Genomic DNA, 16,441 nt, shown 5'->3' with positions numbered 1-16,441 from the left:
AGAATATTACATACTTATCTTTGTAGTTTGTGCCCATAAGACAACTGCTGTTAGTGGGAAAGCAGGTGAAATACATATTTTATTTGTCTGTGTACTTTTTAAGTTGTTTGTTTGGTTAACTGAGTGGTGTTTTGTTATGGAACACATTTGGCATTAAGTAACTGTGCTATTACCGGTTGCAAGCCCAGGGCCTCATCTTGCAAGTGAGAGGAAGGAAGAGCAGCAAGAGTATAAACCTTATTAAAAAACAATGTTCATTTAACTTCAGATAATAGCACCCTCTCATAGGGTGCATTGCCAGGGTTGTGGTGAAGACCTCAATGGCACCTGCAGCCGAGAAGATGGATTTTGGTACACTGTCACTAGCGGAAGAGGCAAACCCATAGCATCTGCGCTTTCGAGGAGCTACAAAGGTGCCCAACTCCATAAAAGAGAAAGGTTGGCCCTCAGTTTTAAAGAATATAACACTAGATCTAATTTTGTGCTTAGTTTTATGTATGTAACTGATTTTCTAATTTATTTTGACAATTGCTATTTAGCATCTTTTGTTATAGGGCGAAATCAGTAATTTTTTCGCAACTTTAAATTTTATTGTTTAAAGAATATAACACTAGATCTAATTTTGTGCTTAGTTTTATGTATGTAACTGATTTTCTAATTTATTTTGACAATTGCTATTTAGCATCTTTTGTTATAGGGTGAAATCAGTAATTTTTTCACAACTTTAAATTTTATTGTTGACTTATAAACAAATAAATTCTATAGTAATTGTAAACATTTGGAAGACCAAACCCTAGCACTCTTTAAGCATTTATTTGGCTGTATTCGAAAACATGTTAGCAAAGCCAGACCTTAATTAATTCCAAAGTAATTAATTTTTGTCAAAAGTATTATTTTCGTAACTATATTTGTTAATTTCATGATTTATACAAATCATTCGGCTTAACCCATGTAGTAGAAGAAACTGTTAAAAAGACAGAATGTTTTCAATATAGTCAGTTAATTTAATGAGTTAAGTTTTAATTGTAATTTGTGTAAATTAAACTTTGAATAATGTGTAGTTTCAGCACCTATAATTGTGATGATATATATGAGGGCCCGATTTTTAGTCACGAGACAGTCCACGGCCGAGTTTCAGAAGAGTAACCTGTGCTGGTTAGAACAACAATGCTTCAACTTAACAGTGTAGTAAGTGTTAAACAATTAGGCCATGCATAAAAAAGACAGTATCTGCTCCATATGTACCCGATTATTGTTCAAGAACTGTGAACTTTGTGGTTAGGTTTTTCCTGCTTGTAGATGTTCAACAAGAAACTATTGTAGCAGTATGTGGAGGTTCACCTGCTAACAATTAATGAGGCTTCTGGAAAGCACTGGCCATATAAATGTGTGTATGGGGGGTTGTGAAAAGTGAAAGTAAAAGTAAAAGACAGTGAATTGCTTCTGCACATCTGTTGGCTACATTATTTACCGTAGTCCATGCCCAAATTACAACCCCATTTTTCAGCCAGTACGTCAACACCAAGGACAACAAACAAAGAAATAAAAGCACGTGGAACTGCTACAAACTGGATCAGTCAGATCTCCGGATCAGGGTTGAGAGGAGCCTCAGAATGGACAGATCAGTCAAATTAATCATCCTTGGGAATTGGTAAAAGAATAGCAACCTAGAATGTGCAAAGCCTCTTGCAGGCAGGAAAGCTTGCTATTGTGGAGGGAGAAATGGCTCTTCATGACCTAGATGTACTTGAAATTAGCAAGGCACACTGGAGAGGATGTGGCCACTTCATAACTCAAGCAATGAATACTGCAAATTTTCCCTGTAAGTGAGGGTGTGTTTCTGCAGTGATTTCTAAAAGCCTCTGTAATGCTGTCATGATTTATGAGCCTGTTTGTGATAGAACAACCACCAATAAATTTGAAGCTTCTCCTTGCTATGTCAACATCATTCAGGTTTATGCTCCCACTGCAGATTCATTTGACATAAAAACCTGTGAATTTTATGGCTGCTGGAAGATACCATCAGAAAGATACGTAAAAAGGAAATATTAGGCATCTAGGATGATTTTAATATGAAGATTAGTGAGACTATAAATGATGAACACACAAGACCTATTGTTGGACTTTATACGTCTTGGGCATGGCAAGCAGTTATTAGAATTGTGTGTGAATAACAACTTATCTATCTGTAATACCCTTTTCCAACAAGATCCATGATCTCACAACCCATGGATTTCAATTTGGCGAGGCAATGTTGGCATAGTTCGGTCCTGGATTACAAGACCTATTCTGGTGCAACCTGTGGTACTATTACAGATAAAAATAAACTCAAAGAGCTTAGAGAATGAATAAGACCCAGACATCAGAGAGTTACAGAGAAAGGAATAGCCCCACAAACATGGGAGCAAGTTACAAACAACTCTAACACTGATCAAAAGGAGGACCACACTGAAGAAATATGGCATACAAACTAGTCAACACGAAGAAGCAGCACAGCTACCATACTGATAATACACAGTATCTCACCACTATTTGTGATGGAATAAATCAGCACTGAAAGCTAAACCAAACGCATGAACTCTTCAAGAAAATATACAAAATCGCCCGAGACGTTAAATCATGCATGTGGGTGATAGAACAAACAAATTGCAACATTATCAGTGACATGAAAGTAGCAATAGTTTGGTGGAACAACTCTGTGAAACTCAGTATTGCAAAGGAAATAACATGAAGAAGAAATCATTTGCCTGGAATCAGGAACAGAACCTGATATTTTATTCAATGAAATAAAGAATGACATCATGCCCTGCAAACAACAAAGCCCCAGGTATAGCCAGCATTTCCAGAGAAACTGACTGTGCATGCTCTACATTTAATGTGTGATACTGCAGAAAAAACTGGTTGGTTGGTTGGTTGGGTTAAAAGATGGGGGGAGGGGACCAAACTACGAGGTCATCAGTCCCTTGTTCCTAATAAAACAATGCCACAAGTGTGTAAATAAAACAGATGAGACGTAACACAAAACAGAAAGAAAGGAAAAACCACAAGAACAAAGGAAAGGCAATGAACCCAAAAAGGAACACAAGAGGACAAGAAAACGCCAGAGACACTAGAAACAGAAGAGAGTAAAACAAGAAAGCAGATTACAGTGGCTGGCTGACCATGAGAACAAAAAGGAGAAGCCAGCCACTCTGCAACACATTAAAACTTCCATCCTAAATCCACTAGGATGGAGCACACAGAGGGACAGAGGACATGTGCTAAAAGCTACATAGAAGTATAAAACTCACTCTCGAGGATAAAACTTAAAACTAAAGCTGCTGCTGAGGCATCGTTGCCCAACACCGAAGGTAGGGAGCTGGGAAGAGAGGCTAAAAGTGGGCAGTCCAGCAAGACGTGGACAACTGTCATTTGGGAGTCACAGCGACACAGAGGCGATGGAATAGGTGACCATGTGTTAGCCATGTATGGCCAATGCAGAGCCCGGCAGAGGACAACTGATTCCCTGCGAGAGGACCGCATGGAAGACTTCCACACATTCATCATCTTCTTAATGATACGCAGCTTGTTGTGCGTACTGTTTTGCCATTCCGTCTCCCAAAGCCTGAAAACCCTGCAGCGTAAGACAGAACAGCTTCGGAGGTGCCCATCTCCAGAAGCATTTTCCATGTCGCCCGTTTGGCCAGCCTGTCGGCAAGTTCATTGCCTGGGATTCCAACGTGTCCAGGGATCCACACAAACACCACTGAACGACGGGACCATTCCAGGGCATAAATGGACTCTTGGATGGACACTACCAGATGATGGCGAGGGTAGCACTGGTCGATAGCTTGTAGGCTGTTCAAGGAGTCAGTACACAGCAGAAATGACTTGCCAGGGCATGAGCGAATGTGCTCAAGAGCACGAGATATGGGCGCCAGCTCTGCAGTGAAAACACTGCAGCCATCTGGCAAGGAGTGCTGTTCAATATGTCCTCCATGAACATACGCAAAGCCTACATGAGCATCAGCCATCGAGCCGTCAGTGTAAACCACTTCAGAGGCCCGTAACACATCAAGAATCAAGAGGAAGTGACAGCAGAGAGCTGCAGGGTTAACGGAGTCCTTACGGCCACGTGAAAGGACCAGACAAAGCTGTGGCCACAAGTAGAGGCAGCAAAGGGAAGGACTCCAGTTTGGAGAGAAGGGACAGCAGGCAAACCACAATCATTAGCCCTGACCTGGGCCGCCGATGCAGGAGATAGACTGCTGCGGGCGGGAGAAGGAGATGGTAATTCGGATGCTCAGGAGAACTACGAATATGTGCAACGTAACTGGCGAGCAGTTTTGCGCGTCTGACAGGCAATGGAGGGACCCCAGCCTCCACCAGTGCACTGGTCACCGCACTCATCCTAAAAGCTCCTGTTGCTAGTATAACCCCACAGTGGGGCACAGGGTCCAGTAAATGCAACGCTGAGGGCGCTGCTGAACCATAAACCACACTCCCATAGTCATTTCGGGATTGGATAAGGAATCTGTAGAGCCGCAGTAGTGTAGAGCAATCTGCACCCCAATTGGTGTTGCTCAGGCAATGAAGGGCATTGAGGTGCTGCCAACACTTCTGCTTAAGTTGACGAATATGAGGAAGCCAAGTCAACCGAGTGTCGAAAACCAGTCCTAAGAATCAATATGTCTCCACTACACTGAGTGGATCGTCGTGAAGGTAAAGTTCTGGGTCCGGATGAATGGTACAACGCTGACAGAAGCGCAAAACACACGACTTTGCAGCTGAAAACTGGAAGCTGTGGGCTTGAACACATGATTGCGGCTTTTGGATGGCTCTCTGTAGGTGATGCTCAGCAACACCAGTACTGGAGCACCAGTACGAAAGGCAGAAGTTATGATTGCAGCTTTTGGATGGCTCTCTGTAGGTGATGCTCAGCAACACCAGTACTGGAGCACCAGTACGAAATGCAGAAGTTGTCTGCATACAGAGAAGGTCAGACGGAGGGCCCAACAGCTGCTGCTAGACCATTAATGGCCACTAAAAACAGAGACACTTCATACAGAGCCCTGTGGGACTCCAGTCTCCTGGATATGGATGCAACTCTGGCAGGCACCAACTTGGACACGGAGAGTACGGAGCAACAGGAAATTTTGGAAATAAAAATCGGGAGCAGGCCCCGGAGACCCCATTCATACAATGTAGCAAGGATATGACATTACCAGGTCATGTCATATGCTTTAAAAAGCACTCTGTCTTCAGGCCACGAGTGGCTTACCGGGACCATCCGACCGCTGTGACATCCTCGGTGGAGGATGCGGACAGGAGGGGCGTGGGGTCAGCACACCGCTCACCCGGCCGTAAGATTGTATTCTTGCCCGAAGCCACTAGCTACTATTCGGTGAAGTAGCTCCTCAATTGGCATCACGAGGCTGAGTGCACCCCGAAAAATGGCAACAGCACATGGCGGCCTGGATGGTCACCCATCCAAGTGCCGACCACGCCTGAGAGCGCTTAACTTCGGTGATCTCATGGGAACCGGTGTATCCATTGCAGCAAGGCCGTTGCCGTCGTATGCTTTACGTAAGTCAAAAGAGACAGCAACCAGGTATTGTCATCTGGAAAAGGCTGTTCAGATGGCAGACTCGAGGGACACAACATTATCAGTGGTAGAGCGACCCTGGCAGAAGCCGCCCTGACATGGAGCCAGTAGGTAACGTGACTCCAGGACCCCACCCAATAGCCAACATACCATACATTCCAGCAGCTTATAAAGAGCGTTGGTGAGGCTGATGGACCGATAGCTACCCACATCAAGAGGGTTTTTACTGTGTTTGAGCACCGGAATGATGGTGCTCTCCCGCCATTGTAATGGAAAGACATCATCACACCAGATCCGGTTGAAGACCATGAGGAGAAGTCGATTGTAGTCAGATGAGAGATGTTTAATCATCTGGCTGCGGTTCTGATCAGGCCCAGGAGCTGTGTTGGGGCAATGTGCAAGGGCACTGAGGAGCTCCCATTCTGTAAATGGGGCATTATATAGGATTCACTGTGGCATGTAGTGAATGAGAGGACTTTCCCTTCCAGCTGCCGTTTGAGAGTGAGAAAGGCTGGGGGCTACTTCTCCGATGCAGAGGCTCGAGCAAAGTGCTCGGCAATCGTGTTTGCATCGGTAGATAACACACCATTTATGGGAACACCTGTTGGGGTCTGGTACCCTTAAAGACATTTGATCTTTGCCCAGACTTGGCACCCAATGGTCGAGACGTATCTCTCCGAACACTCCTGCTTCTGTCGTTTGATAAGTTGGCGAATGCGGGCACTGAGCTGTTTAAAGGCTATGAGGTGCTCCAGGGAAGTATGCCGCTGTAGAGCTCACCGAAGCTCCTCAATTGATTCAGCAACTTCCGGCAACCACCAAGGGACTGCCTTACGCCTCGGGCACCCTAAAGAGCGGGGGATCGCATTTTCTGCCGCAGAAACAATAATTGTAGTCACCTGCTCAACCATCACATCAATGTTACAATTTGGAGGAGATTCAACAGTGACAGCTGAGGTTTGTTTAAAGCCCATCTGGGCAGGCATCCGTGGACCTGATGCCGGGGCAGTGACAGGAAGATAGGTCACTACCACACAGGTCATCATGAGCTCTTTAGTGGACAGATGGGAGAAGTCCTGGGCTGCAAAGTGATAAATCAATTGTCAAGTAACTACCATGAACCACACTGAAATTTGTGGCAGCCCCAGTATTTAAGAGGCAGAGGTCAAACTAAGACAGTAAAGTTTCGACATCTCTGTCTCAGCCAGTAAGCACAGTGCCACCCCATAAGGGGTTATGGGTGTTAAAAACACTCAAATGTAGGAAAGGTTTAGGGAGTTGATCAATCAGTGCAGCTAATAATACATTCAGGGGTACTGCACCATCTGGAGGAAGATATACATTGCAGACAGTTATTTCCTGTGTCGTCCTTATTCTGACAGCCACGGCTTCAAGAGGGGTTTGAAGGGGCACAGGTTCACTACAGACTGAGTTTAGGACGTAAACGCAAACTCCACCTGACACTCAATTATAGTTGCTACAGTTCCTGTAATATCCCTTTATAGCTGTGGAGGGCAGAGGTCCGCATTGCCGGGAACCAGGTTTCCTAGAGGACAATGTAGATAGCAGGTGTAAAGCTTAACAGTTACCGTAGCTCAGCCATGCGGTGGAAAAAACCACCGCAATTCCACTGGAGGATGACATCATCTTGAGACTGGGTAGGCATGGAACATTAAATGAGGTAGTTTACGCCTCAGTGTCACCTGCTGCCACCGACTTATTGCCCAAGCAGTCTATAACCTTTGTGTCTGAGGGTCTGGCAAGATCTAGGGCCACAGTGGACACCAAAATCTCCACCCCATCCTCAGACACAGAGCTTGTAGGTAGCTGTGGCGTGGCTGCCATTGAAATTTCCTTGGTCTTAGGTGTTTTCTTTTTGGATCTCTCTCGCTGCCCCTTGGGTTTCCCTGGCTGGGAAGACTTAAGACTTCAATGGCTCAGTCTCCGTGACTGAGGATGAGTGTGAAGCCCTACAACTGGCTGCTTTTGGGCTTTTCAGCCAGTGGCAGGTGTCATCTCTCCCACTAGCAGAAACCTGGGAAGGGAGTGTCCCAAGGGACCCCTTCCTAGCAAGTGAAGCCAAAGAAGACTTATGCTTCTCAGTCTTAGAAATTGGGATGGACGTCCCCGACGGTTGGTGGTGGTGGCGGTGGTGGTGGTGGTGGTGGGGGGGGGGGGGGGGGTTCTCCTGAAGGAGGAGGTGCAGGAGCAACAGGAAGGGAAATGTCCCCCACCATCAAGGGGGCAGGTGTAGTCTTCCAACTCCGAGAGGTGACTGGGGTTGGCGGAGCTGATGGTGCCAGAACTGTTGTAGTGGCAGCTTAAGATGATGTCATACGCACAGGATACAGGTGTTCAAATTTTCTCTTAGCCTCAGTGTAAGTCATTCGCTCCAGGGTCTTTTACTCCATGATTTTCCTTTCTTTCTGGAAAATCTGGCAGTCTGGCGAGCAAGGCGAATGGTGTTCTCCGCAGTTGACACAAATGGGAAGCGGGTCACATGGAGTATTGGGATGTGATGGGCATCGGCAATCTAGACAAGCCGGACTTCCAACACTTAAAGCACCGCATCGGGGGAGGGATATAGGGCTTTACATCACAGCGGTAGACCACCACCTTGACCTTCTTGGGCAATGTATCACCCTCGAAGGCCAAGATGAAGGCACAGGTGGCAACCTGAATATCCCTCGGACCCCGGTGGACACGCCGGACGAAACATACACCTTGTCGCTCTAAATTGGCGCACAGCTCATCATCAGACTGCAAAAGAAGGTCCCTGTGAAATATGATACCCTGGACCATGGTTACAGAAACATCCCCCAGCTTGTCACAAGCGAGTAACACTTGTGACTGGGCAGAGGTTGCTGTTTTGATCAAGACTGACCCAGATCTCATTTTGGACAAGCCCTCCACCTCCCCAAATTTGTCCTCTAAATGCTGAACAAAAAATTGAGGCTCCATCGTCATGAAAGATTCCCATCAGCTCTCGAACATACAAGGTACCGGGGTGAATAAGATCTGCTACCATCCTTAGCCTGACTTTCCTCCCATGATGTGGCCAGGGAGGGAAACAATTTGGGGTCATATTTATGTGCGATGAATTGTGCTCGTGAACGCTTAAAGATTGCTGGTGTTTCACAACCAGCATGAGATGATAGACTTCATAACATGTCATCCGCCCTGATGTCACCCACTCCGACCAGGAGTCCTCCCGAAGGCACCAACCAGCCGCAGCAAAGGCCACCTAGTAGGATGGCCATTGCTGGGAGTCCCGATGCCCCAGGATGATGGACATCTACTCCATGGCATACATGGGGAGTTAACAGCGCAGGCATCAGCAGAGTGATCCCTGTGTGGGATCCAGCAGGGTACATGGAGGACCCACCACAACAGACTGGCTACCATGCTGGATATCAGGTGCAAATAAGTCCATGGTCACTGTCTATGTAGAAAGCGACACGGCATACTACATGGTGGAAAACGCACCAATGTAGGTGTCCTTGCCCAAGCGATGAGAATGGGCGGGACTGCAATGTGATGACAAGAAAATGGGCTAAAGATTTCAATGCACGATGGACACAATGCACCATGTAAGGCACCCTTCCCCAATTGGCTCGCGCTTCGGGAAAATTTTGAAGAATGGAAATCAAATCCTACAGGGGACCATCACAAAGGCCAAAACGTGTGAAACTCCTTTTAGTCGCCTCTTACAACAGGCCGGAATACCTCGGGCCTATTCTTACCCCTGGACCCACAGGGGGATGACTGGGCAGAGGATGCTGTTTTTATCAAGCCTGACCCGGAGTGCATTTTGGACAAGCCCTCCACCTCCCCAAACTTGTCCTCCAAATGCTCCACAAAAAACCGAGGCTTCATGGACATGAAAGATTCCCCATCAACTCTCATACATACAAGGTACCAAGGTGAATAAAAACATCACTGTAATCCTTGGCCTGGCGTTCCTCCCATGGTGTGGCCAGGGAGGGGAATGATTTGGGGTCATATTTCTTCGCATTTAAGTTAGACTTCGGCCACTTAGAGACTGCTGGCAGCGTACCACCAGCAAGAGATCACGTACTATGCTTCATGGCGTGTCATCCGCCCTCATGCCACCCACTCCAACCAGGGGCCCTCCCCACGGGTACCACCTTAGCAAGGGCCACCTGGCAGGATGGCCATTGCCGGGAATGCCGATGCCTCAGGGAGATGGACATCTACTCCACAGTATACATGGGGAGTTAACAGTCCAGGCATCAGCTGAGCGATCCCAGTTGTCAGGGGGCTACAACCAACAGGGTACATGGCAGCCCCACTGGCTACTGTGCTGGCCAATTCTTACCCCCGGGCCCACAGGGGGAGGGAAAAACTGGTTAATGGCCTAAAGACAGGACTACATTTGTTCCAATTCCTCTTCACAAGAAAGGATCAGTCAGGGAATGCAACTATTAGACTATAGCATTAACACTGTATGCTACGACATCGTCCTGTACACCATAAACCTATGCCTATTCCAGCAATCTTCAGAACATTTGTGACAGGTAAAGATACTAGAGAGGCAATAATGAATTTAACAGTCTAGGCGAAGATAGATTGCTACTTACCATAAGGAAAACATGTTAAGTTGTAAACATGCACAATTAAAAGACACTTACATAAAGCTTTTGGTCACAGCCTTAACTAGCAAAAGAGAAACACACACCATTCATACACACAAGCAAGCAAACCTACTGCACACTGACGACCAACTCTAGGATCTTGGGCCGGAGTGTAACTATCAAGTGGGACGTAAGCAGCAATTTTAAAGGGGGCGGGGAAGGAATAGTAGTGTACTGTTGGTGGTTTGTGGGTTTAATATAGATAGAGGTGCAGATGGAGCCATCAGAGTAGAAGTCAACCTCTAAGAAGGTGGTGCACTGGGTTGCCAAGGGGCACATGAAGCGGATGGGAGATAATGTGTTGAGGCTGTGAAGGAATAAAGATATGATCCCTTGGCCCTGAGTCCAGTTCATGAAGATACTTGCATTTCGACGGCTCATCCCTTTCACACCAAAAAATCTCTCCCACGCATCCTGGCCACCCGGGGACATGTATCTGCAGTGACAAGAACTCCCTTGCTCAGTATGCTGAGGGTCTCACCGAGGCGCTACCCCCAACCTAATCCGCACAGATCTCCCATGTCATTCCTCTCCCCCCCCCCCCCCAATCCTCCACCCATCCCAAGAACCAGCCATGAAGGAGTGTTCCCTACGTCACCCAATACCACCCAAGACTGGAACAACTGAACTACATCCTACGCGAGGGCTTTGAGTACCTATCATCGTGCCCTGAAATGAGGGACATCCTACCTGAGATACTTCCCACACCTCCCAAAGTGGCGTTCCTCCATCCACCCAACCTCCACGACATCTTAGTCCATCCCTATGGCACTGCCCACCCAACCCCTTGCCACAAAGGACCATATCACTGTGGAAGACAAAGGTGCAAGATCTGCCCAATCCATCCACCAAGCACTTCCTATTCTAGTCTTGTCACAAGTTTATCCTATCCCCATCAGGGGCTGGGCCACCTATGAAAGCAACCACGTCATTTACCAGCTCTCTTGCAATCGTTTCACAGCTTTTTATTTTGGTATGACTACCACCCAACTCTCCAGAAGGATGAATGGCCACTGCCAAACTGTGTTCAAGAGCAAAGTAAACCACCCTTTGACACAACATGCAGCTGAACAAAATTTGCTTGATTTCAATGGCTGCTTCACTACCCAAGCCATCTGGATTATCCCCTACACCACCAGCTTTTCTGAACTGCACAGATGACGTTTATCCTTAGAACACATTCTCTGCTTCCGTAATTATTCGTGCCTCAATCTACGGTAACATACTGTCCCTACACCCAACAATTCAACCCCCCCCCTCCTACCATCTCTTCCCCATTCTCATCGCCCACCCTCTTTTTGCCACCCTTTGCCAACACACCACCAATCTTTCCCCACTCCTGTTTTTCCCACCTCCCTATCCCACAACCTCCTGACACTGCACCTGTTGGTACTCTAGTCCCCACACACACTGCCAGACAGTATTCATCTGATGTGATGTTTAAAGCTTTCCCGGCGTACTGATTGTTCCATAAAAACACGGGAGAACTGCCGGATATCAGTAAACGTTCTGCCACAGAACGTTACTGATATCCGGCAGTTCTCCAGTGTTTCTATGGAACAGTATTCATCTCTCTCCCAATCTGTACACTACTATCCCTCCCCCTCCAGACTGCTGCTTGCGTCCCACATGGCAGTTGCACTCCAGCCCGAGATGCCAGAGTAGGCAGTCATGTGCACAAGTGCACTTGCTTGTGTGTATGAATTGTGTGTGTTTCTCTTTTGCTGATGAAGGCTGTGGCTGAAAGCTTTATGTAAGTGTCTTAATTGTACCTGTCTGCAACCTAACATGTTTTTTTTACGGCAAGTAGCAATCTACATTTTCCTACATTGCTGGTATCCCTACCAGGGCTTTCCAGTGTTTATTAGTGAATTTTAAGGCAGATAACAGATCTGTATCCCTGATTTCACTTGTTTCATGGGTTATAAAAATGCCTTTGATTGTGGGATGGGCTCCAGCATGTGCTCAATGAATCTGATGTTTCAAAACACCTAGTGCCATCACTAAAAGGCTTTTATAATGTTCAGTCATACTATACCCACAAAGGCAGGTGGTGAACATTTAGAGCTTTTCGATGTGACAAATGGAGTTAGGCAAGGTTGTACACTGTCAACCCAGCTTTATAACATCCATGCAGGGTCAGTCATCAGGGATGCACTGGATGGCTGGGATGGTGGAATTTCAATTGGCAACATGAAAATCAACAACCTAATGCTTTACATATGATTCTACCCTCATAGCAGAAAGTGAGGAAGAACTTTGTGGTCTGGTCACCTGAGTGAAGACATAGTTCAAGTTTTGGTTTACAGATAACCAAGGAAGAATCCAAACTAACAGTTATTAATCACCAAGCTTTAGATCAAATTCAGTTTACAGGATGTTTGATCCCTGATCAATGATACAGGAAACTGTGCTAAAGAAATAAAAAGACAAATCTCCCTTGGCAGAGCCGCAATGGTTAAATTCACTAAGATTTTACAGAACTGGGCAATATACAAAATGACTAAGATGTGTTTCATGGAATCACTGACATTCCCTGTGTTCTTGTACAGCTGCGAGATCTGTAACACAAAAACTAATGACGAGTCAAACTGATGCCTCCATATGTATCATTGGCAGAAGCTGTTACACGTGCCAATGGCAGAAAGTACATCCAGTGCTTCCACTACAAAAGAGTTTAGCATCATCACAAGTAGTTTATTTTCATGTTTCAGTCAAATATACTTACAATTCTTTGGGCACATTTCGAGAAGAGGATGAGAATGCAGAAAAGACTGCCTTGCAAGGCAAAATCGAAGACAGAAGACCAAAAGGAAGAGCAACAAATACATGGCAGGATTAAGCTAAGATTACAGGCCTATCTCTTCACATTACATTAAGAAGAGCCGATGATCACTGTAAATGGAGAAGTCTAGTCAACGATTTGATTACATAAGAAATGAATGGAGAAATGAGATCATAACACGCAGCAGGGAGTAAACTGACTGACGATGATGATAAAATGCGTTTATCTTGTTTTAGATTTTTATTAGGCCTACGACTGTATTGATGTGTGCTTGGTTAGTTTCGTGTCCCAGCAGCTATTTTAGTGTGATGTGGACTTCATTTCAGCTGTATTGGTTAACTGAAATTTCTGATACCAGATATACAATCAAAGTGTGATACATGTTTTGCTTATGAATCTAGTTTATTCATGATTTGTGGGTTTTGTGCAGTTAATTTTAGCTATGTTGATAAGAGTGGACACACCTATACTTGGCTCACATCACTACTGGCTTGTGTCATTTCAATGTTGATGCGTAAGTGTAAATCATTTTAGCTATAAAGCACAAGTCAATTTATCAATACAGCATTTTTCTATTATTACCCATTTCTGGATGCTGTTGTTTCAGTGTTTATGGATATTGTGGAGTTTGCTTAGTTATATAGGTGAAGTGAAAATATCATTACCAGCATTTGAGTCTTTATTTTTTGCCAATATCAGCGTTTCTTCTTCAGTGTGCACAGTAGAGTTCAAATTAGCTATCAGGTTAATGGAAGATAACGATACCATCCAGAGAATTTATGTAACTGCAAGGTTAATGGATTTTTTTAAATTTTGGATATCTGAGAGATAAGGAGAGTTTTTGTTCCTACCCGAAAGCTACAAAATCAAAAAGGTGTACCACTGATTACGTAGGCCTATTGGCTTTTGTACCAATTTCTTTTATATACAGTTCTTATATCAAAATTATTGTTTTGTAACTGTTGTGGTTGTAAGAAAGATGTCACTGGCATATTGGATTTGGACGAGATATTTGTGTCTGCCTTTTTGATGAAGTCACAGGTCAAATCTGTTGGTCAGTATCAAATGTTTCAGTATTTCTGAATAAACCACTTCACCAGATACTGCATGCCACCTGCCACTTCCACTTAATTGTGTTTCAATCAACGTCTCCAAATTCCATTCATTCTACTGCCTCCGCCACTAACCACACTTCCCTAATATGGTTTTGCTTAAACAAATACACAGGTCTTCAATAAAACTTTTCCAATTATGGTATATGACCACATCACCTAGTTTTAGAGATCAATGTAGTGGCCACTGTTACACGTGGCTTTCATCAGTGTGTCTTTTGTTAACATTCCACATCCCTGAAGATTCTATCTTTTGACAGGAAAAATGGGATACAATGAATGGATGCACAGTGCTCTCATCAATGTACCACACCAATGAAAGCCAACTGCCATAGTAGCTGAAACATCACTCTAAAAACCAACAAGATCAAATACATCAAAGAGATTTACTCACGATAATGTCTTTGGAAGGCTACACCAGCATATATCATTTTTACCTTTTATCTGTTGAGATATGCCAAGATGTTTCCAAAAAAATATTAGGATTTTACAGTGTTAGGGCGATTAACGTCTTGTTTACTACTATCTGTAATACATGTAGCTCTCCTTCCTGACGTGAGTTACTTAAAAATTCAGTTTTCACTGGTAACTACTCAATTTATTTACTGTTTTTAATATGTCCATCTTTTGTTTTAGTGGAGCGTAGGATTCAAAATAGGCTACTATAGCACTGCATCAGCAATACCAATTATTTCCCTATATTTCTCTTTGAGTGTATTTCTAATGATCTTACTCTAAATTTTCCTTAAGCACTGATCCCTTGGTTATTGTCATTTTTCTCTCATGAACTAACCCACATAGATTGGAATGTTTCGTTGTTGGTAAAAAGTTGTTTTTCTGGGGGGGGAGATACCATCAAGTACTCCCTCTTTTACTTCCGTATCAGGGAGGGTGGTTGGATGAAAAGCAAGTTATACTGTGGTCTGTTACAAATGACATTCAAACAATGCTAAGAACAATGCAATACTAAAGAACTGCTTTAGACATTTTCCATTAGTGCTCTCTATCATCACTATAAATGCTGAATACTGTGACAAAAATATGTTGTCAAACGATTTTAATTTAACAAAACAAGTTAGCAGTAGTCAATAAATGGTGTGTTATACTCCTACTACGGTAAGCTATGAAATGGACATGTCTATGTTGTCAATACAATAGCTTTGTTTACTGACACTGACAGTGGGTGACTACTGTTTATCACAGGGACAAGCTGTACATGCCTGAATAGACAGGCGGAAACTGAAATTAATTGCTACTTCTTCATATTGAAAGCTTTCCTTGGGAGAACTTGTGAGTTCTATATCGTATAAGTATTAGAATGGACTTTGTGTTAAATGTGGATATGTAAAGAAGCTGATTAGAATGGGAGTATCTTCTAGGGGGCCCAGAGATATTAGCGTAATGATACCTGAAAGACCGGTCATTTCGCCTCTTGGTCATCATTGCTTTAGAATATTTAATTCAGAAGAAACTGCCACAAATTAAATTCTCGTCATTCTGTCTGGCTATGACTTCTACGGTAGTCTCAAAGTGTACCACTTATCCATCAATATTTCCTGAAAAAAAAGGTTCTTAATGTCCGTGACATTAGCACTGACTATATCGTGCTAATTCCACTTCATCCATTTACTACTGACGAGAAACTTTTTATGTTATCAGCCTAGAGTCAACAAAGGCTTTATTTCAGATTTTCCTGTTAACTTTACACTGTACAGTTACATTAAACCATGTGCGTCGGTATATTTAACCGCAACATAAAATAAAAATTTCATTTCGCCAAGCGTCAACAACAGCACACAGATCACATTGCTTAAAACAACCAGTATTAACTGACAGTACCTGCAATCCTGGTGCACCTGGATCGACACCTGAATCAAATATTGCTATCGTAATTCCCCGCCCGTCATATTCCGGGAATTTATTTAAAAAAGACTGGACACCTGTTTCTTTCTTCGGTAATAGTCCCCATATAGGAAATTCACAGTCTACTTGATCACTCATAATCCGCACAAATTATATTAACCTACAAATCTACCTGAACCCACACAAATACCCCCAACACTCCACGCAAAGATCCTCGTAAAATAGTATATCAATTGCCAAACATTGAACTCGAATCGTGATCTCTGGATTCAAGCAGCTAATCGATATATACGCTGAATTTTTAAGTATACACAAAAATATACGCACAAATAACATATAGAGAGACGTTAGCGAGTGGACTGGAAATCACTGCAAACTAGCGTGCGAAAATGTTCTCAGTCAAGTATTTCCTCGGTCTAGTATTCTTATCTCTGCGGGTACA

At 44.2% G+C, this 16,441-nt stretch overlaps 1 protein-coding gene and 1 pseudogene across 1 annotated transcript in view; both read right to left on the bottom strand.

Annotated features, from left to right (window-relative positions):
• The window catches only part of LOC126253474 (tripeptidyl-peptidase 2), a 310,223-nt gene extending 294,023 nt beyond the window's left edge, over window positions 1-16,200 (bottom strand). Inside the window, exon 1 of the mRNA XM_049954832.1 lies at window positions 15,976-16,200. Coding sequence (XP_049810789.1) covers window positions 15,976-16,137 — 162 coding nt within the window. The 5' untranslated portion in view covers window positions 16,138-16,200. The remainder of the gene's footprint in view (window positions 1-15,975) is intronic.
• LOC126253740 (5S ribosomal RNA) lies at window positions 5,434-5,551 on the bottom strand (annotated as a pseudogene).
• Window positions 16,201-16,441: the final 241 nt, after the last annotated feature.

Source organism: Schistocerca nitens, chromosome 4 (genome assembly GCF_023898315.1).
Source record: "Schistocerca nitens isolate TAMUIC-IGC-003100 chromosome 4, iqSchNite1.1, whole genome shotgun sequence".
NCBI classification, from domain to species: Eukaryota; Metazoa; Arthropoda; class Insecta; order Orthoptera; family Acrididae; genus Schistocerca; species Schistocerca nitens.
Note: the sequence above shows the minus strand (reverse complement) of the source record. Positions and strands in the feature narration are given on the sequence as shown.